We start from the raw sequence: 23090 nt of genomic DNA on the forward strand, positions 1-23090 counted from the left end.
ATTTTGCCATAGTGTCAAAATTAAACTTGTCTAGACTGGATAACTCTCTCTCTATGCAAGAGGATCCTGATATTTTCATACATCTAGTACCCAGCATGTGGATACTTTAGTAGGAAAGACATTTAAAACAAACTTCAAAGATCCAACTAAAGATTCTTGACAGAGTTAAAAAATTAGAAAAGCTAGATATTTCTCTGAACTCAGTGCTGCCTACTCAAAGATCCTAACTTGTATTCACATACCTGTTAGGAAACTCCATGAGTAGAATACTTGAAAATATGAACAGATACAATTTTCACAAAATGACAGAGAAATAAAGCTAAATCTACCATCTTAGCTTAAGGATTGGGAGTGGATCTTAAAATCAATACATATTATGCGTTGGGTTACAAGTTTGGACAACTCAAGCCAGAGGAGTTTGGTTCTGAGGCAGGCCCTTTTTTGTTGAATGTTCAAGATCGAATCCATGGTTTATTGCTCCATACGACACATTAGCTATTCATGTTTTGAAACTCATTAGATAAATTCCTGACTACGCAGATATGTAAATGGTAAAACCAAACCAACCTTTATCAAGGGGATAAGAGGAAGCTGAATAGAAGTGGGATAACAGCCAGGATTTGCCACTAGGCGCGCACTTTGGATCTCAGTTCTAGATATCTCCGTCAAGCCATATACAGCTTCTTTCTGCATATATGATCACAGAGGATTTAGATGCAGATAAAAGGGCTAAATCTTTTCCTGTTCTTGCTCCTATTTGTTATAGTGTTTGGGCACTGTGGTGGTAGTCCTAAACCACTGGACGCCTTGCCAACCCATGAACTGGCTTCTACTTTCTTAGAAACACAACCTCGTCAAATTAAATCATATTGGATGTTTATCCACCAATCAGGACAGACAAGAAAACGGACCTGTAATTCTTGCCCTCTATGAGGCTGACCATACCATTCCTCATATTCACCAACATCCCGGAGCCGAAAGTCCTACATAACCATCATTCATGAAGGATGTCAGCAGAAGAAAATTACTGCACACAAGCTATAAGACAAGACAGCTGCTTAGTTTAGATCTAGTAAATACCGCCGATAGATCTACTATCTTTAAACTACTTGGCAGACCTTTGATAATTTCCTGCAAAACGAAGAGCTATTCCTTCAATATAATGATAGCAATAACCATGAATTTGCATATTAAAAGTCTGGAAAAGGAGGTGAAACAAAACAGACTGCAGGTTGAGAATGGTGGTAGTTTGTGGAGAGAACAATTAAAAAACCTGAGTTGTCCCATGGGGCAAGCAACAGAACACAGCATCTACATTAGAAAAATCTGCATCCTTGACAGCAACCATATCAGGCAAATCCTGTCGAATCATATGTAATGAAAAGATTGAGATATTAACTGCAGAGAAAAAAAATATCAAAGTTGGGCAATTTGCAACCTTCACTGAGAAAAATTGAGATGCCTGACGACCATGTTTCAAAAAGGTTTTAATGGGGCAGGTGAATGATAAGATATTCAATACAATAATAAATAAGGAAAAAAAGAACATTACAACATAGACAGTGGCAAAGTTTTCATTCACAACAATAATGCAGTACATACTTGCTTGACTAAATGAGGAAACACTGATCCAATTGATTGGCCAGCTTTTCTATCTGCTGTCATCAGAGTAATCTGAAAGTTGGGATGATTAGCGAGCAGCCTAATTATCTGCACCAAGAAATAAGAAAGTGAATAAAGCTAAATGGCAAGAAGACAAAATCAAGTAGAAAATACATGAAGAGGAAACTAATCCTTCGAACTGTAATACAAAAACCCACTTTACACAGTAAAAAGCAAATGTACAATGAAAGATACCTCAGAACCAGTGTAACCACTGGCCCCAAGAACCCCAATCCGGAACTTTTCGAATTTTTTAGCCTTAAATTCTTCAGACTGTAAGCTCGTTGGTGCTGACGTGGCAACAGAAGCTCTAAGACAAAGCTTCTTGACCCTTGAATTCTTGATTTCATTCTACAAAAAGATAACCAAATAGTCTCGTCATAATCCCAAATAACTCCACAAAACCGTATGCTACAATCTCCAAATTAGTCAACTTCAATCGGTTTCATAAAATAAGTCGCATCAATCATCAGTAATCCCAGAAACCCACCACCCAAATGCTAAAAAGCTTTCAACTTTAACCAATTTCACAGGCAAAAAAATTAACGGAAAAGGAGTAATGCATTTGGATGTACCAGGCATTTAGGGAAGCTGCCTCGATCAATATAGATTGAGTTCAAAGAGGATAAAGAACCCATCTTCGCTCTTCTCTTCTTGGAGAAATATCTAGAAGGAGAGAAACCAAAATTTGGCCTGGGGAAATTTGGGTCCAATCGGAAGAACCGAACGCCAAAAGCTTCTGTTCAAGCCAGGGGTTTAGGCGTTCAACAGAGACTGTGGTCTCTCGTCAAAAAAAAAGAAAAAAGGAACTGTGGTTTCTACAATTTTGATCTGTTTGCGCAGAGTCGTTCTTAAGTGTTAATAGATTTGACTTCAGTTGAAATTTGAGGAGACATAAAGAGGGAAAGTCCAAGTCATCTCGTGTGCGCATATGAACATAAAATATGAGTGAGGAATAAGAAACATAAAATGGATAACTATTAGGGTTTAAAACACTTAAAACCACTCTAAAATAATAAAACTAATACACTTACGATTATATTTAAAAGGGTTAATTACATTCAGAACCCATTTGAAAACATAAAATAACACATTCTTTCGGAAAAAATAATTGAAATTATACTTACACTCCATCTAAAAATTCTTAGTTTACATACACATGACCTCATGCCATTAGTATTTGGAAGGAAAATACCAACTTCAACAAAAAAATTACATAAATTTTAATGCTTCTGATTTAACATTTCTATATATATTTTCATTCTTATAAGGAGATAAATATAATATATATATAGTGAGGTTAATATTATTATATATTTTCCTTTATAAAGGCAAAATTTTTATATGAAAATTTAGTGAGGGGTAACATTGAACATTTATGTAATTTTTTTTTTTCTTATATCAACATATTTCATCTACACCCCAATGAAAGGAAATTAATTGCAAATGGTGAACTTTGAAGGGAGTATATATGTAATTTGAAATTTTTTGGGGAAGGTGTAATTCCGTATTCTTAGAGGATGTCCAAGTATAATTAACCCTATTTAAAATGAAACAACCAATAAATAATAGCTATGTAGCCATGATGTAAAATAAATTGGAATATTATTAGACTGATTTCATGTAGTACTTACAATTGTCTTCTAATTATTACCACTAGAGAAAATAAAATATATTTGGAAGAGAATTAAATTGGATTTTGAAAAGGCTTCAATTTTAAACTCCAGCAAAGAACTATAAGAAGAAGAAATATTTAGTTTGTACAAGTATTTTGATTGTCTTCAGTTGAGAAGAACAATTGTGTTCTCTTTTGGAGGGATTTATTTACAACAACATTGATCTGCTATTTCTTCTGTATGAACGAAATATACATGATCATACAATACAAGAATTATTTACAGAACAACAAACACTAAGTAATCTGCTAGCAAAACGCTAACTAAAGAGCAGCAGTCATGGACTTCATCGATCAAAAGGAGAAAGAAATTGAGGTTGAGAAGCTCCATTTCGGACTTGGTAATTGTCGTCCGCCCTTGAGCTTGCTGTTGAAGATTGTGGCCTGAGCTCAGACAATCTAATTCTTTCCTCTGATATTCGATTCTGAACAAGTGATAATGAAAAGAATAACTCAGTATATTTTCTTTGAAGATATGAGACAGATTCACAGCCGTCTGCTACCCACATATATACAAGTTGATAAAGAAAAAAAAACTAACTAGAAATAGATGAAGAGTTGCCGTGGAAATTACTGAGTGAAATAAAAAAAGGTGGCCGATAAATTTACCTTGAGTTTAACATCTTGAAGTTCCCTTTCAAGACAAATGACCCTATTCTTCAGCTGTTCAAGTGCTGCTTCAGCTGCAGATGGACTTATCTCGGATGTTCGTTGTGTTATTCCAGCAGCCTGTTACTCCAATTCATAAAGGGGATGAGATGAACTAGATCAATAGGAAAAGATGCCAGTTTTGCTACGACAGGAGAAGAATAGGTTTAGTGTGTCAGAGGAATAGATTGCTAACCTTCAGTACAGTAGTACACAAGCCTATTAACTTCTGAGCTAACTGCAGTCTCTCCTCTTCAGTTTCCTGTTTCAGATAATACCAGGCCATCAGGTCTGTGTGTGTGTATTGAGTGAATTGCTTTGTGCAAAGATAAGTTTCCTTGTGCACTAACCTTCAACCTCTTTTCCAACTGTTGCTCCTCATCAAAATTAATGTAGGGGTTTCTACCATTTGCTGCACGGAACTGAGCCAGCTCTTCCTTGACACGTGACAGAATAGCTTCTGTTTTCCGCAACTTAATGCTAAGGTCTTCATTTTGACACCGCAATAAGTTATTTTCTTCCTGTGCCATTGCAAGGGATTCCTTGAGTATCTGATTGCAGAAGTATAAAGTATATCCTAACGCTACAAAATACAGGAAGTTGCAAAGGGTCTAAGCATTTTTAGCAGTATCTTGCCTTAATTTTCGCATGATGATGGATGCGCTGTTGAATATTCTGTTGACCAGACAACTTCTCGACCTCAAGCTCAAGCTCCATCACCCTCTTCTTGTGCTTAGCATTCTCCATCTGAGAAATTGCAGTAGCACAACAAATGAAATAGTAAACAAGGAATTCCTTGTGGTGTACCGTAGAAGATAATGGGTTAAACCCAGGTTCTACCTTTAACATCTCACTTTCAGTTGCAAGCAATTGATCATGCTGTCGCAGTTTCTCCAATGCTACATGTGCAGCCATCATTTCAGCCTGTTTCCTTTCAATATCCTCCAGCCATCTAAAACGAGTATCAATAAAGCTTGTGTGAGTTGGGATTTAAAACGGAAGTTAGTTATCAAAATAATTTAACAGCTTATTACCCATTCCTCTCTTTAACAAACTCATTTATCTGCTGCTTCAGATTAACAATTTCCTGTTCCTGGAAGAGATATCCAGCAAGATGCATCAACGTCAGGTCATTCTTATTACAGTTGAAGCTAACTGGAAATAGATTTTACCTTTAATTCAGCTTTAACATTCTGGTGTTGAGCCTCCTCCATTATTGAGTGAAGCTGCTGATTGTCCATTAAATTCTAGCAATGACAAGGAAATTTAAAGTGAGGTGTGGCGTGCTTCAGTCACTCTCTCACACATAAATGTTTGCATACTTCTGTGCCCAGGCACATTATCCTTTTTCAGCATTTGTTGTGCAGACAAGTAAAAGTTTCATGTAAACTGATTTTGACCTGCTTGTTATTTGTCTATGCTAATTTTCTCACACCCTAGGCTTCAAAACAATTTGGTTAAAACCTGGAAAGTTGAATCTCAAACTTACGGCATAACTCTTCATATTCAGTTTTACGCCTAGCAAATCGCGAATTACGTCATGAGTCATGCTTTCGGTGGCAGCCAGTCTTGCCTTAAGCATGAATATCTGCAAGAGAAAATGAGGCATTTAGCATGAGAATATCCAGTTCATTGGTGGTTGGATATTCATTTAAGAGAGCTACCTCTTTTTGTCTACTTGAAGCCAGAGCCTCAAGTTCCTCTATTCTTTGTCTTCCAGCAGTGAGCTCTTCATCCTTCTCAGATTTAATTTGTTGAACTAAACCCAACCCAATGCATTTGAAAGGGGATCCAGAGCCTCTAGGCTTTGATGCATTTCTTTCCAATTTGTTTGATGATGAACTTGTGGCAGGAGCTTCTGATTTGACTAGTTCTACCATAGCCTCCAATGCCTTGAACTATTGTTTCAAGATTGTTAGTTAATATTTTCCTTTATTGAAGGTCAATCCGAAATTTTTATAAATACATCGTATGAGTTCTCTAAATAAAAATTAGTCCCCACCTTTTGCTTGTATTCGCTAGCCTGCGCCTCTGCATGTAAATTTAGCTCAGAGATATGAGCTTTACATTGGGATATCTGTCAGAGAAGAACAGTCAGATACATTTTTGGTAAGTTATGAGCCTAAAGAAAACTATTTGAACCAAAGGAAGAACGTCACCTCCGCATCTCTGGCTGCTATTTCCTTTTCAAGAAGTTGTAGCCGTTGAAGTGCTTCTTGGAGATTCTTCTCTTTCTCTGCTAGATATCTGGATACAAGTATTTCCAATCTTTAGAGAGGATGATTCTAGGTAGCAGTTTTCTAAGGCTGCAGCAATTAAGTGCTAAAATTGTTACCAAACCTTTTTACATCTGAATCATTGTTTTCCATGGTGTGCATTTGTTCTTTGACTCCAAGAAGCTCCAGCTCAAGTTCCTCTCTCTGCAACCGTTGCCTCTCAGCTTCTCCTTTGACAATATCAACCTTATGGCATGGAAATCATGTCAGTGCAATGTTAACAAAATATATATACAGGGATATCCAACTCTTACAAAAGGAATACCTTTTGTTCAAGTACATTTATGGTGCATTCTAGCTCTTCTATGGACCGCTCTAATAGTTTCACTTCCTCTTCCTTTTCCTCAGCATGGCCTTTTTGGAACTCAGCTATCTGGCATAAATACATATTAGAGGACAGGGTAATTAGCGTAATAGCAATTTACCAAAAATAAAATAAAAATATTAAGCCAAAATTACCTCTTGAGCTTCAGCAGCAATTGCTTCATTTTCTTCAGCAAGAGCTCTTGCCAGCTCAAGCTCTTTTGTCAAAGTAAGAACTTTGCTCTGCAGCTCATCCCTCTCAAAGGTGACAGTATCCATGTTGCTCTTCAATGATTCAGTTGTTTTACTCATTTGGGAAAGGGCTGTTTCCATTTTACAAACTTCCATCTCTAAGTTCTCAAGTTTGATCCTTGTCTCCAATAATTCCTTTTCCACTGAATTCCTTGCATCTAAGGCATCTTTAGCACCAGCTAAAAGCTCGGCATTTTTGTTAGATAGTGAATTTATTATCTCACGATCTTTCATAAGATCCAATTCAAGAACGGATATTTTTGCTATCTTTTCTTGGAGTTGATCTTCAAGTATTCGACCGTCACCAACAGCTTTGTCCAGTTGAAGTGACTTCTGTTCAAAAAAAATTTCCAATGCCCTAAAAGAAGCCAGCAGTTTTTCCATTTCATCTTTCTGATCTTTACTGTTTGATGCAGACTCCTGCAGCAAACTCAAATCAAATAATAGCCCCTTCAGAACATCATCCTTTCTTGACAACTCCATTTGAAGAGAGAGAATTTCAGAATCCATCCGCATAGCAAGATTTTCCACGTACTCAAACTGTTCCAGGAGTTGGTCTGTCCTTCCCAATTCATCAACTATCTTCTGGAATGTATCATCTACCTCAATAAATTTATCCTTAATTAGATCAACTATTTTGCAGCTCACTGCATCTAAACTTTCTGCAAAATCAAAAGTCTTCAAAATTGTCAAGTTGAAAGCATTGAGGTATTCGGACTCATTAATCTCATGAACTCTCATTTCATTTCTCAACGAAATGTTCTCTTCTTTCAAAGAATTGACTTTGCCCAATTGCCTTTGTAAATCCTGGATTCTTAAGCACAAGTCATCTTTGATAACAGATTCAGAAAGCTCATGGTTTTTAATTTCCACCCTTGCCTGGCTTACATCTTCCTCTAACATGGCAATGCAATTCTCCAACACCGAAACTTTATCTCTTAGTCTTTGATTTTCAACACCAAGTTCATGGGTACCTCTTAGTGAGGATTGAAGGTCAGCCTTTTTATCCTCCAACTCCTGAAGAAGTACACCATATTTTGCCTTAAGGTCTTTTAGATGATCCTGCAGTGTCACATTCTCCTTCTCAAGGCAGCTTATTCCTCCCAGTTCTTCATTTTTGCTTTCAAGCTCAATTTGGAGTCTATGTAATTCTGCTTCAAACAGATGGATGTCCTTATGCAACGTGTTGATTTGCTGATAAAGCTCAGAGATATGACTAGAAGAAGTTTCAAGAGCTGATTCCTTCATCTTAAAGCCTTCCATTAATTTGTCAAACTTAAATTCTTGATCAAGCAATAGCAACTCACTCAAAGCAGCATCTAAGCTCTTGAAAACTATATCCTTCTTGAAGTCTTCAAGGACTTCAAGGGTACTGATACAAGTTTTCTCCACGTCAGTTTTCAGGAGAAACGTCTGCTTTAGCTCACTTGACAAAATTAACAATTCAAAATCTTTTGCAGATAATTCTATCATGAAGTTCTCTTCCTGATGTTGAAATAGTTCATCTTTCTCCTTCAGTAATTTTTCTTGATCCAGAATAGATTCCATTGTGTGTTTGTTACTGTGATCAAGCTCCTTCATTAGCACAGCCAGTTCAGACCCCATATTATTCGACACTTGCAACATCACCTCTTCCTGAAACTGTAGGTCCTGTATCTTCTTTTCAAAAGAGGTAAGTTTAAGGGTGACCTCACCAGCTTCATCTACTTTACTTGATATGCGATCAAAACTTTTCTTGATATCTGCCAACAACTTCCCTTTGAGGACTCTGCACATTTCCAGCTCTCTCCTTGATCTAAAATTATGCTCCCGAAGTTCAGATATCATGGAATTTGACTCACACAAACCGTGGTGAAGTAGACCATTTTCTGCATTCAGTCCATTTGCAGTTTCCAAGAGAATTCCCATGTGGCAGAGATGCAACACAGACACAGCACAATCCTTGACAATAATCTCTGACCAGACCTCCTCAAGCAATGTCCTAATTGATCTTGTGGAGTCATGAAGTTGGGACTTCACACTGCGGAAATCAGCTGCTACAGACATCCATTCTTCCATCGAGGTGGTCTGGAATTCAGAAATAACGTCCTCTAGTTCTACGAGCATCCCCTTCATGGTGACAAAATCTGTGTCATACTGCTTCTCCAGTTCCCCATAATTCTGATCTTTCAGATTATTGGAGAGTTTCAAGCTTTGAACTTCTTTGGCGAGACTATTTCTCTCATTTGTCAAGTGATTTTCCTTTACTTTCAATTCATGAGCATTAAGCTTCAGTGTTTCATTAGCTATCATTAACTCATTTATCATTACGTCAGCTTCCTTCACAGTGTCTTGAACCTCCTCAAATTTCTCAAGGATACAGGAAGCTTCAATGGTTTTCTGGGCAGCAACAACTTTAGCATAATCCAGTTCAGCTTCCAGTAACTGTTAGTATGGGAATCCGACACAGTTGAAAGACACAAGGTCAATTATATGAGATATGATAAGTGGTACTATCATCAGCCAAATTGTCTCTTTGGTTTCTGTGTATATACTATTTAAGTGATGGGAGATAGCAGATATGATTAAAAAATGTGATGTGGAAAAAGTATAGAAGAGCATGGAAGCTAACAAAGAAGCTAGGTTATCGAGTGCATGGGTTATAACACTCAAAAATAAATGCAGAAAATTAAACATCCTACCTCTCTTTGCTGGAACAAGGAGGTGAAAGACTCCTGCACTATCGCTTCCATTTTCCCTATTTTACAATCCAAAGCGTTTACCTTGCGCTCAAACTCACCTTCAAAATCGTCAATAGCATTATTTAGAAGAACTGCTTGATTGGTCAAGGACCCAATGCTCCTCTGACAACATTTCTCAAACGCCAAAATCTCTTGTTTCTCCAAACGCAAGTTTCCCATCTCAGCTTGCACTTCTTGTAAGCTTTTGAGGGCATTTTCTACGTCCTTCTTTAGGAGAATAATGGCAGCATCTCCCCCATTCACACCCTTCATATTACTTTCAGACATCAAACTGTAGTCATTGATGCCTTCCTCTGTTTTGGTACCTGTCTGCAACAATATTAAACTAATAAATTAAATGTGCAATAAAATAAAAGCCCGGAGTCTCTATGGAAATATTTGGAAAAGAGACAATTTATGATCATACCCATGATTTACATTCATCATTGGAAGAAGAACAAATTGACATCTCTGGAACTTTATTCTTTAGCAAATGTTCACTCTGCTTCATATGCTCATTCATGCATAACTTCAGTGTTGACACACCAGAATTTAGCTCCTTAAGTTTTTCCCTGGTTTCTAAAATTTCATTTTCTTGATTTTCTTCAAGCTCTATCTGAAGAGCATTCCAACTTCTGTGCTCCTCCAGTAGTTGTAGCCTTAGTTTAGTGCAATATTCTTTCGATGCTTGTAGTTCCTCTTGGAGAGAATGATTCTGTTTATCTGCTTCAATAATCATCGAAGCCTGATTCTGGAGAATGGTATCTTTTTGGATAAAAATCTCTTTGAACTCTTTAAGCTGGAGATCCTTATTGCTTGAAACATCTCGGTAATTAGAGTTCAATTCTGACAATCGGTCCACAATCACCAAAGCAGCTGTTGCACAAGCTGAAGCTGTTTTAAGTTCATTCTCCCTATTCTTGATTAAGCTTTGAAGCTCTGCAATAGTGGATGTCTTATTATTTAATTCAGACGTTAAAAGGAGAATCTCTTTATCCTTTTCACAGCACTCCTGTTGGTGTGTCTCAGTCATAACCAAAGCTGCCCCTCTCAAAGACCTCAGCATGCGCTCCATATCATCCCTCCTATCTACTGCATCTTTTAAGCATTGATTCAGCTCTTCAATCAGTAATTCTTTTTCAAAAATATACTTTTTCATCCTTCCAAACTGTTCAGAAATCCAACTTCTTTTATGAGGGATTGAACTTGATATAACATCAATCTGATCAGATGCATCTTTGAGAGCTTCATTCCCACCAGATAGAATACCTTCAATTTCACTGGCAATTAGCTCCCATTCTTCCGTCAGTGTTATTAATTTGTTTTCTCTGTCTTCTAACATATCAACTAGTTTTGCGTTTTCGTCACTCCTCAAGTGCAAATTGTCCTCCATGATCTTTATTTGATTTTCTAATTGCGCCAACCTGTCTCTCGTCTCTATTTCTTTCATTTTACTATCATGGACTTCCTGGTGAAGAGCAGAAAGTTCTTCCTGCAAGCAAACAATCACCTCTGCAGTTTCTGCCTCGACTTGCTTGCGGACTTCCTCGACTTCTTCTTCATGAGTTGCTTGGAAGGCAAGGTCATTTTGATACCACTTGTTGAGTCTTTTAGCCTTTTCAAGAGATTCATGCATCTTCTTCAACTTTGCTTCCAAAGGAGAGTCCACACTCTTTGGATGTTTGTATGATGAGAGATCTCTGAACTCTTGGCCATGAGCTTGCTCCTTCAAATAAGAAATTTCAAGCTCCTTTTCTTTTAAGAGTTCTTCAAACTGAACGTTAGAGTTCCTGAGATCCTCAATCTCATGAATAGAATGAATTTGTTGAGACTCAAGAGCTTCAATAACCAACTTCACATTTTTTAGCTCTTCCTGGACCTTTTCATACTGTTTGGTCACAGAAATAACCTTTTCTTTTGACAATTGAAGCTCTCTATTTACGGATTTGGCCATTTCCTCTGTTTCACCATGGTATGACCTCTCTTCTTGTAGAATAGTTTTAAGAATGTCCAACTCCAGTTGTAAATCCAAGATTTCTTCAGCATGCTTCACCAGATATTCACATCTTGCTTCTTCCTTCTTTCTCTGGGTTGTAGACTGATTACTGAAAAAGGGAACTTCCACAATGGATTCCTGAAAGTAAGTCGTTTCATATGTTAGTTCAATAACTAAAATGCAGTTTTACAAAATTAAAAATGATTAAAGAATCCAAGCCTGCATGTATACTTTTTCTTGTTGAATAGTTATCAGAAAACCTCTGCCAGATGCTCATTATGGCTGGCAAAAATCATAAAGTTGCATGTTGATTTACAAATACCGTTTTGCCAATTAGACCATGACAACAGTTTTCTTTCTGTTTCATCTTAATTCAAAAAATATCAGCATACCGTACCTTAATGACTTCTGCACTGCTATCATGCTCTTGAGGTGCTGATGTGATGACATCTAATGATGCATGCAATGCCTCTATTTCACTGCAGAAGATTAGCATGATCACAAAACAATATCAGGAAATGAGATCATACTGAATTGAGTAAACCAAATAAGAGTGTAAAAGAATGCGAAACTTCACCCTCGTAGCTTTGCATTTTCTTCCAAATAACTGTTTAGTTTGGTCTTACTTTCTTCTAACTCCAAAAGAGTTTTCTTCAACTGCAAAAGAGGAATATATATTAAATACCAAGATCAAAGAAGGTGAAAGCATAATCTTAATTTCAGAACTACAACAATCGTACCTCCTTAAGATGCAAATCGCTTTCATTGCCGCCATGATAAGAACCCTGTGTCAAAATAGAAATAAGAACTTAATGTTTCTGAAGAAATGGTGGACCTCAATCTTAGTTATACATTTGCTGCTAAACAGTAAAGGGTCTCTTTTAAAAGTTGCATGGTACTCGCCACCTTTGTGTCAAGTTGATTAGGATGCTTTGGATTTCCATCCAGGAAGAAGATAAGCTGTCAACAGAGATCCATCAATCAAGGCTTTCAACAAATTAAGAAAAGCACTACTAGTGGAAGCTTTGAACAAATTGGGAAGCACAAGACATATGTTAAGATACCTGATTTCGCAGTTCAGATATTTCAGTCATTAACATTTCCCTCTCCCCTTCATCATATAAGTCTTGAAACCTGTAAGTCCACCAAGAAAATTTTCTGAATTGAAATCAAGGCACAGTTTAAATTGCAAAAATGTATAAAAAGTGCATAAAACATACCGTCTAACTTGCTCTAGGAGCCTGATATTTTCAAGGGCAAAGCGTGTCACTTCAGGATTTTTATCAATTCTCGCACGAAGGAGCTGAATTTCTTCCGTAAGTGCATTGTTTTCTTTGAGTAAATAAGCATCTTCCGATATCAAACCACCAACAAGTGACTCCATTCTTTGAATTTTGTCTTCTCTAAACTTTAACATCATCTTTGTACACCTTGTGTCCTCCTCTCTTTGACTAACCTGGTAAGGAATGAGGTTCTAGAATTTATCAGGCTTCTATGGAGTTAGAACATGGAATATGTTCTATATGTGTTTCTAACAAGGCCTGCTGCACCATAAAAAACAGAAGGAGGGATACCAGACGGTTCAGCTGCTCAATTTCAGCTTCTAGTTGTTGAATGGAAGTTTCTGCCATCTGTTCCCTCCTTAAGGAACCAGCAAGTGTAGTTTCCAATGACTTTAACTGTAATAAAATTGAATCACCAGCAAAAATGAGAGAGGAAAACCAAGAGTCTACATGTCACAAACCTTGATTTTGAAGAAACAGAATCATGCACATGCGAGATCACTATCTTGCAGCATCATAGAGCAAAAAACATCAATCAATGATAGCAGAAAGCAATCTGGTCACTGATAATGTAAATTGTCAATAATTAGGGGCATTCTTCGACTTACTGAGTAGTTACTCAACTTGGTACTTGTTTCCCTAGTGTATGATTTGGTGGAACAAAGGCATTTAACAAGTTATCAATTCCAGATTCATGCTAATTTCAAATCCTTAAAAAGTCCTCCTTTATGTAAATTAATCCAGAGGAGAGATTATCATCCTGTGGTAAAATGCCTGAAAGTTGAACAAATTTTCTGCAAGAACAATAACAAAATAAATGTCTTACCTGTTTACAAGACACTCTGAGAACTCCATGAGATTCTTTTCCTAGCATACTTGTCAGGTGTTCTTGTGCAGCCATCCTTCCATTACAGTCATCAGCATCTTTGTTTCTTGTGTCTATATCAATCGCTGGCCCAAACGACAATGATCGAGATACTTTTTCACGCTTGAGGGCAGATAGCTCTTCCTGTTCCAACAATCAACTAAAATTTTTCATTTCTAAATTACTTCTACTCCAATTTACGCATGTAAAAAACAATATGAAACAAGCTTGACCTTTAACAACTGTATCTGATGTTTCAATGCAGTAACATCTCCTGACGAGTCTTCGTTGATGATAGCCTGCGTCATGAAGAACAAGTGAAAAGGGGCAGGTAAATATATGGATTTATTAATTTCCCGCTTACTGGATTTCACTAAGCATAAAAAGAATCTTACATTGTTCTGAATCAATTTGGCTCGTTGAGCAAACTTTAAAGTGTTTAGCGTTTCAGCCGCAGAGCTGTAGATGATGAATTCAGATTTATAGTACACGAAACAAAAAGAGTCTTCGAGCCCCCACACATGCTTTTCCGGAATGAAATAAGGAGAAAAAGAAATTTCAGGACTGTGAAATAAAATGTACCAGATAGATGGGCTAACATTAGCTATTATCGTTGTTTTCGAGTTTCCACCCAGAGAATCCTGTATTTATTTACATGTTAACTACATAACAGAATAATAGATACACCTTATGATAATATAGAAGACGGAAATCAATAATGAACCTGAAGGAGAAATGTCAATCTTGAATCTCTGTAGGGAACATGCCTTGGTTTTCCATGCGCTACATCGACTAAGACCATTATTACATGACTGCAAAAGACAAAGCAATGTCCACTTCAAATGTCAATATAAAAGGTAGAGGAAAAAAGGATCTGGAAAGCTTGCACTAAATGATGCAGAATTTTGGCAATAACTGACAGCAATATTAGTACCCTAGTGTCGACAATGATTTATTAATATTTGCAGCTTCTTTCAGACGTTCACCCTCAGCACCAGAAGACTTTTGCCTGTTGAGGATGGCAACAGCAAAAATTATGTAATTTAGAAAGAAACTTGCATTGTTATCTGAACTAATTTAATATTACTTTCTACCTCTCAGAACCAGCAAGGTCAACAAGGTTCAGCCTGGAAAAACGGAAATTAGTGGCAGAATCCTTTTCCCACCTACTTTCAATCACACATGTAAAAACACTGTGCGAACGACTGCTTTCTCTGTTCATATTTGTCGCAGCAACCTTCCTATTTGAAGAACCCTAAAGCATGAAACCAAAAATTAATGCACAGTGAACGTGTTTCATAAGCACACATGAGGATGCACAGAGCAGCAATTATTATGTGAATCATAGTAAATCAGAAGAAAACCTAAACAACAGTCACCTGAGTCAAGAGCTGAAGAATGTCTCCCACAGTGTGGACCTCAAATTCAGATAGATTTTCAACGTAAACACCCTTCTTCATATCCTCACGTAACTTACAGATGGAGATGATTAACACGAGAAGTAAGAACAATTATATTCATTAGATAATCAAGAGAGCAAATTCACCTATTAGAAACTGGAAGTACCATTAAATTTGTGGATGAAGGATCAAGAAGATCAGTAATTTGCTCGTTATATATCTCAAGAAAGGAGCATTTGCAGTTGTACTTTAAGTGCTCATCTCTTCGGCTTTCCTCTTCCTAAAAGGAAATGTGCTATATTAATTGCTTGTATCAGAAAGTGACTTCACAAAATTGATGAAAATAGAGTCAAAGTTACCGCTCTTATCCTTGCAAACAAGAATTCAAATATGCGAGGGGTCATTCCACGGTTTGGACTGGGCTTGACTTCTAGTTCTTCAATCTCACCGAGCATTGTATAAGTCTTCCCACTACCCGTCTATATTATAACATCAAAGTTTGTAAAATTCAACATTGAAGAAAAAATAAGCAATATTTGATGCCGTTCAACTAGAACTGGAGATCCATAATAATGGTTAACAGAATTGAGATACCAAGGGCTTGAAAAAATAAAGTTAGTGGGGGAAGCAAAATGGACGAATGTTAGTCTCACTTTAAGATGCAAAAACAAGCATTTGTTAGATCTAATATGATTTCAGATGCAAAAACAGAACAAAACCAGTATGTGCCAGTCAGTACCCAACTTATCTAAATCGCAGATGTTGTTGTCTTCATGCAGACTATACTGAAAGCAGGCAAAAGTTAAATGAATCTTTCTGCTATAGGTTATTACAGAGCAGTATGCTGTTACAGACATTTCTCTATGGCAAAACACCCCAAAGGATTTATTTAAGAAAAGAAAACATTGTTTTGGCCTAGGTCTAATGTTCAGAGAGTCATATACAAAAGCAAAATTACATCGAAATAGTTAATATAAACTTCATCCTTAGAATATTAACAATAGTAAGAGAAATATGTTTGTCCAGATACTAACACACAGAACGTCTAATCCAACAGAAAAAGTATACACGTTTCTATCTATGCATCACCTGCCCATATGCAAACATGCAGCTATTGTATCCAGATAAGCAATTCTCCACCATGGGCAAGCCAACCATCCGAAAAAGTGTCTCCTGCAAATGGAGTAGCATTAGTCATCCTCTCTAATACAATTCACTTGCAAATCAAAAGCTTGTACAGAGTACAGACCTGGTCAATAGCTTCACATGCTACATGATCAAACATAAATCGGGTCTCAGGTTGCCCAATCCAGGTGATGCTTTGTGCACTCTCCTGCTTCAAACACCTATTGTAACCAAAACTACTTTTCTCCATGTTATTCAGTGGCCGTATGCGAATCAGGACCTGAAACATTAAAATTAGACAATTAGACAACAGTAGCCTGAAATTGAACTTTTCTCAGTAAACTAACATGCTGTTCAACTGTGCACACAGGAGTAAAAGAAAAGTAGCTTACTTGCACGTTGTGTTCCATCCAAAATGATGGATCTTCCTTGAGTTCAAAATAAGGAACCTCGACAGTATTAACAACAGTGGATAGATTACAAGAACTCGGGATCCCTTTAGACAATGCAGCATAATTGCCCATGCGAGCACCCACATTGAGAGCCCTAGAACCACTGGTCAAAGAGAAACTCGGATTTGGAGGCTTGTTTACGCTCTTAGTTGGCGTGCTTTGCGTGGAATTACACTCAGAATAACTCAAATTAGTCCTGCCGGCAGCTCTAGTGGAACCTGGAGTATTAATATTTGACACTAATCTTCCATCCTCCTTCGACTCAGCAGCGCTATTAGTTGACGGATGCTCACTCTTCTGGGCCCAATTGAACCGGCTTCTCAACGTTGCCCCTTGCTTTTCTGGAGTTCGAAAGGGCATTGATGTATCTGAATGTTTGGGCTTTGGTTTAGTCGGAGTTCTATCAATTTTGCTGGCCTTAAAGCTACTTACATCCTGATCTGAGACACTTTTGGGGATTCGAGAGGGCTCTTGAATTGCATTCAGTGGGGGCCTTGAGGGGTCTGTGCTCATCTGAGGGTTCAAAGAATCCCTGGGGTTTACAGGCACATTCTCAACTTCCTCTGTATTAGTGTTCTTACCCGAATTTCGCCGCAAGAATTTGAAGTCCCTCAACATTCTGCCACACCCCACCAAAAAGAAAAAAAAGCAAGTTTATTCAAAAACACAGTGCAAAATCGAGAATTTGTTTCTTGGTGAAACGGGAAATTCTGCAACAGCCCCGAGAAGGAAAGAAAACAACTTATTTCAAATATGAATGCAGAATGAATATTTCTTGAAGGGAAAGGGAAAATTTAGCAATGAAGCCAACCAACCTGACAGAGGAAGTGAGGAAAAGAATCCCGGCTCCACGAAATCTTGAAATTGTTTTCTACCGATGCAGAAAGGAGACAATGCTTGCCTTCAGCTGGGTTTCCGTTGGCTTTCAGCGAAAATATTGAATCAAAATCATCTATTCTGATTTATTCTTCTCTCTATACTGAAAGCTTGAACCAAAATCATCTGTTCTAATTTCTTCTTCTCTCCATATTTCAAAAAAAATTCGTGACTTGTTCAATAGTACACTAGAAGAGCCCCCTCCTCCCTCTCTCTCTCTCTCTCTCTCTCTCTCTCTCTCTCTATCTCTCTGGCGGTGAATGACTGTTAACAGTTTCAAGATTTGTTGACTTAAAGAAGAGGGGTAGAGATGAAGGGCTGAGATGAGATGTGCAATTTGAAATTGTTGATAATCGCGCTAGGTGGTTTTGAATTTCGTAGGGGTATTTCTGGGAGAAATGGGGAAAAAGCGCAATAATGCAATGGGTTTAAAGTTCAAACGGCTATAAAATTTGAATTTTGTTGAGCTGTGGACCTTTCATGTAGGCGGGCCCATGCCCTCATACAATTTTCACAAAATTTATGCTACACTTACCATTTCCTTTTCCTTTTTAAATTCTTTTTTAAAATAAATTAATTTATGAAATTACAAACTACTCTCATTAACTTTTTAATAATGTTATCAGTTCGATCCAACATTTAATTCAACTGAAACTTTTACTTTTACGAGTACCCTCCAAAGAAAAGTTTAAATTTCAAATTTAAACTTTTTGAAATTAAATAATTTATGGATTATTGCAGCACGCTCGATATGTGTACATAAAGTAGTATGAATAATTCAATCTACATAAACAAATTAACTGTAAACGTATATGAATAAAATATTATGAATTATAACTAATTGAACGAGGAGATGATTATATGCAAAGAGTGTTCGAGCGGATTTGATATAGTTACTTTAAGACCTTAAAACGTATAAATATTGATACGTGCTTTATAACTTAAATAATTTATATGCTACCTAACTACTTATGGATGTCAAATATAAAAGTGTAAGGTTGCAATTCATATAGCTTCTTAAGTTTTTATTCCTTTATCCTAATTTATTTTACATCTCATTTCACAAAAATCATTTTTTTTGTATCAAATATTCCTAAAAACTATTAAATTGTATCAATTTGACATCGATTTTTGCAAAATGATAAAAGTATTCGTAAATAAATCTTTGAAAAAATGCAATTGTAGTCCCTCAACTTATGGAGTGGCATGTTTATATGCGAATTAATTTTTGTAATTTAATAATGTAACTTTATATTTTTGATAATTTTAATTTTTTTTCGACCAATTCAATCGAAAAATTAGATATCCCAAGAAAAATATATCCAACTCAGTCAGCTATATGCCGCAGGTGACACTAGAATCAAATTAAATATGTTTGGTTGTGGATAATAAAATAAAATAAATATAAAAAATTCAGTTAACCAATATCTCCAATAATAAGAAGTAGATTTAATTAATTCACATATAGTTTTAATCTTTATTTTCCTCATAAAACTTCAATTTATGTGGACTTAGATGGTGTTGGAAAAGTATTTTGCAACTATTTTTCTAAAAAAAAAATTTACAAATTAAAAAATAAGACGTTAAAAGTTTATAAACCCCTTTAAAATAAATAATTGGCTACTAGTCACAAATTTCTTCAATTTTAAACATATTAGTTACAAAAATGGTACTATAAATATTGCATCTGATCTATAATTTTATTTTATTTAAATATTTTAAATTTTAGCCTTTTAAAATATTTTATATTTAAAAATAATAATAATAAATGTATGAATTAATAAAATATTTGGAAGAAATGCACAGTTGTGGGCAATGTCAGATGGCATACCAAGGACAAGAACAAGGAGTGGCTTTGGTGTTTCTTATGTTGGCGGCCGGAGCATCTTTGGTGGATCTTTCTTTGATTTTTTTGCTTGGAATTTTATACCAATTCCATAATCCCCTAAAATTTCCATTTATATGTTTAATAGCTCCTTTTTTAATTTACAAAATTGAAATGATTTTGGTTATAAAAAAAAACCAAATAATATGAATCATTACACCTACACACCCTAACCTACTGTATGTCTATACAAATTATCTATACATGCACATATTAAAATCGTCAATATTATTTACACAAATCACCATTGCTTTAGAAAAAAAAATATATCTAAACTCCTTAGAAACGTCAGTAATAATACACGAACTACTCATTCTTTTTTGCTTCTAGTAATAATTTCTATGATTACGCAAAAGATATGAATGGTTTTAAATAAATAGACTATAGATAAAAAATTCCGAACGTAATTACTCCTCAAAATAATTAAAAATAAGAAATTTTGGTAATACTAAAGATTAAGCAAACGTTAAGAATGGTGGTGGATTCTAACACAAATGAGATGTACTAAAATTGGTATAAATTATGAAATCACAATCATTTACTTATTAGTAGATTCTAAGTCTAAGGCATATAAACAATAACCCATTTGAATATAGAAACTCATCTTTGCTTCCCACTTACAACACCACAAGGACGATGATTTTCTGTACGGACAATTATTATTTGTAATAATAAAGAAAAAGGGGATTACGCTTTTTTCCTAGTCATTAAGCGCTTTTACCTATACTTTAACGCCACTATTACTTTAAACCCCATATAATATACCAACTGGAACGAACATATGGATAAGGCTCTCATCCACCTTAATCATTAATCACAAGAATAACATAAAGTCGCATTCAAGAATTTGAAAGATAGTCAATTTTTCCAAATAAAAATAACACCCACAAGGCCTTTTTGTTATCTTCAACTACCAATAATGTGGGTATTTGGATATTGTATCTGTCCCTTGGGAGTTCAAAAAGGCAATGTATATATTAATTCGTTTAGCTTTTTCCTATGTTGGTGGCAATAATTCGGACAACTATATATGTAGGTAGTCATAAATGCATCATGTGTATGAAGGAAGGACAGTGGAAAGTAGAATTGAAAGAGCATACATATATATGTTTGAAATGATGGTGATTCAGAGGTTGGAAATATGCTTAGGACTGCTGAAGATGGCCATAGAGTTTGTGATTGTGTTTGTTGAAGCAGTTGGCTCTGTTATTACACAGACAAATTCTGCATTTTCGGCTAGCCCGAATCATGCAGTTCCAGTTCCATATATCGGTATTCTTCCTTGAATTCCATCGTTCGATCCGGTTTTGTCTGAAAAAGGGAGAGTACTTCATGTACAGTTGGCGTGAGGTGTATAGTAGTTATTTTTTGTCTTTAATTTCAAGAATCAAGTTTTCTGTTCAAGTACATGAAGTCTTGTTAGTGAAGAGCTTTTTGCTTATGAATACAGCGTTTCCTTTCTCATCTGTTGCCGGCTCTTTCAGATTCATATATACAGTATACTTATGTAGTTCTGTTGATGATAACTAACTGAAGTTTTTAAGAAACTTTGTGTATTAAGCTGTTGTATGAGGAAGAAAACAGCAACAGATTTTCATGGGACTTGAGGGGTGAGGTTTCTTGGATTTCTGTAAAATGTTGCTGTCTAAAACAAGCATTAAAAGATGCTGATGTGTTTCTTCGTTTAATCGGTGAAGGCTTCTTAGATCCGGCGTACAAACCATAGATTTTCCAATGATTTTTATTTGTTAATGAATCATTAGATACTGCAACTTCAGGAGATATGCATGGGTTAATTATTGGCTGCAAGTTGTAAGAAGTCGGACATGCCGTTGTAATAAAAAAATAATGCCGATACTTTGTATTCTCACACTGATGCAATAAAACAAAGGCTGAAAGAGTAGAATTTGCTATGGCGTTATTGCTATTTGACACCAACCAAGACTCCTTCAAGAGTAATTCTGAGCAATGAGGAGCAGGACATCAAACAGCTCAGTAGGCCTAGACATCATAACCATATGATCAGATCCTTCGATCTCTACAACTTCATCTGGGGGGTTTTGTCTGATCATCCACTGCTGCAGCTTTTTTCTTGCAACCTTATCTTCATCAGTCATGATGTAAACCCGGCTAACCGACGCATACTTTTTACTCGACAACACTAGTTCTCTCGACATATCTTCTTCAGTGTACAAATACACTGGTCTAACCAACATAGTCGCCAATGACCAATCCTGTAGAAGCAAAACGAGTCAGCTTCCTCGTACTTGTAATTCTCTTGCATGTATGTCTTAAAAGCTACGCAATAATGAGTTAATCCCACCTGATAGATGTTCTTAGTGCTAGTAAGTTCCACATCATTGTTTTCGGCTTTACCTGAATTGGGCTCAGCTGATACATGTTCACAGACAGGTACTTGGGCCCTAACATTAAAGTGGTTGGAGGTTTGTCGTCTCCATTATCGTATGAATATCGGCTATCCATAAGAGAACCTTGTTGACTCCTGAGAAACTGTGAGACAGATCCTAAGTTAATTCCCCCCCAAAAAAAGGGAATTTGGAAATTCAAAATACAGAACTACCAACCAATTAGGCATATATACCTCCTGGTTGAGGGTGGAGACGTTGAGAGATGCACCCGGCATCAGGGCTGTGACAAAAACGCTGACAGAAATTTTATCCGAGAACCTCTCCATGGCTCGAGAAACAGCCAACCCACCAGAGCTATGAGCTACGAGAATCACCTTCTCTCGTGTGGGAATAGAATCCATGAAGTCCATCAGTGGCCTAAAGTAATTAGATATGGTTGGAACATCAAGGACGTGCTGTAGATTGATCCCTGAGGCAGGCATATCAAGGGCTGCAACGTCATGACCGGATGATGTTAGCAGAGCCACTAGCTTGTACCAGCACCAAGCTCCGTGTCCTGATCCATGAATCAGCACAAAACGCTTTGCGTTCGTGTCTTGGAAGAGAACTATCATCATGAGAAACATAAACATCCAACACTTTCTCTGATAATCCATTATAATTCTCGTTGCAAGATAGTCAAAGTTCAATTTGTATCAACCGAAAATTTGCGATTGTGCTAACATCTTTAATCTTGACTTTTTAGTTGAAGTAAGACAGAGAGTGATGACAAATGTCAGACATCCATACAGGGCGAGCCCATGTTTGTTGGATTGCTTCATACAATGAATAAAGAAATGTCACTTTGTTCAAGTTGATGCATATATTTTCGTATTATAATCAGCTCCTGTCTACTCTTCTGCAAACCAATACCAAGTGATGCCGGTAAACTCCACCAGTTTCCATAAAATACCCACAGTTAGATGAGAAATACCATGAAAGGATAATGGATCTGTGTCTTCCTGACCGACCTAGACCTCAATGGCAAGATGCATGGTGTGATCCGAGAAGTACCTAAACCTCAATGGCGAGATGCATGGTGTGATCCGAGAAGGCTCAATGAGTACGATACCATTAAACAAAACCTATAAATAGCCTATGTGCTTTTATTTTACCCTTACTTGACTTTTACATTTTATCCAACCTATAGACCTATTACTAATTTCGCCACTGGAGTGTTTTTATTGAGGGAGACCCCAACACGTCCGACGTATGTGTGGATTTCAAAGTCGTTCCGTACAACCCAGACAAACTATACATGAGT

The 23090-nt window shown here is 36.6% G+C and overlaps 3 protein-coding genes across 5 annotated transcripts in view; all 3 read right to left on the reverse strand.

The window, feature by feature from the left end:
- The window catches only part of LOC105169577 (probable N-acetyl-gamma-glutamyl-phosphate reductase, chloroplastic), a 4997-nt gene extending 2444 nt beyond the window's left edge, over positions 1–2553 (reverse strand). The window contains exons 1-7 of one of the 2 annotated variants that reach the window (XM_020696502.1): positions 2238–2553; positions 1858–2013; positions 1603–1710; positions 1274–1360; positions 1081–1131; positions 912–983; positions 568–687 (exon numbers count right to left, since the gene is read on the reverse strand). In XM_020696502.1, coding sequence (XP_020552161.1) covers positions 568–687; positions 912–983; positions 1081–1131; positions 1274–1360; positions 1603–1710; positions 1858–2013; positions 2238–2300 — 657 coding nt within the window. In that variant the 5' untranslated portion in view covers positions 2301–2553. The remainder of the gene's footprint in view (positions 1–567; positions 688–911; positions 984–1080; positions 1132–1273; positions 1361–1602; positions 1711–1857; positions 2014–2237) is intronic. The other variant, XM_011090000.2, reaches the window with a different exon arrangement.
- On the reverse strand, positions 3415–17766 carry LOC105169579 (kinesin-like protein KIN-12D). The gene is made up of 38 exons (XM_011090004.2): positions 17473–17766; positions 16598–17276; positions 16330–16485; positions 16170–16253; positions 15440–15559; positions 15247–15360; positions 15060–15152; positions 14775–14935; positions 14615–14689; positions 14405–14492; positions 14263–14321; positions 14076–14139; positions 13914–13979; positions 13642–13824; positions 13107–13211; positions 12753–12988; positions 12597–12666; positions 12439–12492; positions 12273–12317; positions 12110–12189; positions 11930–12011; positions 9964–11670; positions 9498–9866; positions 6721–9240; positions 6527–6634; positions 6326–6447; positions 6145–6232; positions 5988–6062; positions 5650–5883; positions 5475–5573; positions 5158–5232; positions 5020–5078; positions 4826–4937; positions 4622–4732; positions 4336–4506; positions 4182–4247; positions 3947–4066; positions 3415–3762 (listed from the first exon to the last, which is right to left on the reverse strand). Exons 2-38 carry the CDS (start codon positions 17273–17275, stop codon positions 3625–3627), a joined length of 8787 nt encoding a protein of 2928 aa, XP_011088306.1. The 5' UTR covers position 17276; positions 17473–17766; the 3' UTR covers positions 3415–3624.
- LOC105169900 (probable esterase PIR7A) lies at positions 20701–23042 on the reverse strand. 2 transcript variants are annotated; one of them, XM_011090453.2, is made up of 3 exons: positions 22021–23042; positions 21795–21929; positions 20701–21652 (listed from the first exon to the last, which is right to left on the reverse strand). In XM_011090453.2, the coding sequence occupies exons 1-3, from the start codon at positions 22441–22443 to the stop codon at positions 21368–21370; spliced, it is 843 nt and encodes a 280-aa protein (XP_011088755.1). In that variant the 5' UTR covers positions 22444–23042; the 3' UTR covers positions 20701–21367. The 2 variants fall into 2 exon arrangements, with proteins under 2 accessions (XP_011088755.1, XP_020551516.1); XM_020695857.1 differs by having other exon boundaries at positions 21440–21652; positions 21742–21929; positions 22021–22730.

This window comes from Sesamum indicum, linkage group LG8 (genome assembly GCF_000512975.1).
Source record: "Sesamum indicum cultivar Zhongzhi No. 13 linkage group LG8, S_indicum_v1.0, whole genome shotgun sequence".
Taxonomy (NCBI): Eukaryota; Viridiplantae; Streptophyta; class Magnoliopsida; order Lamiales; family Pedaliaceae; genus Sesamum; species Sesamum indicum.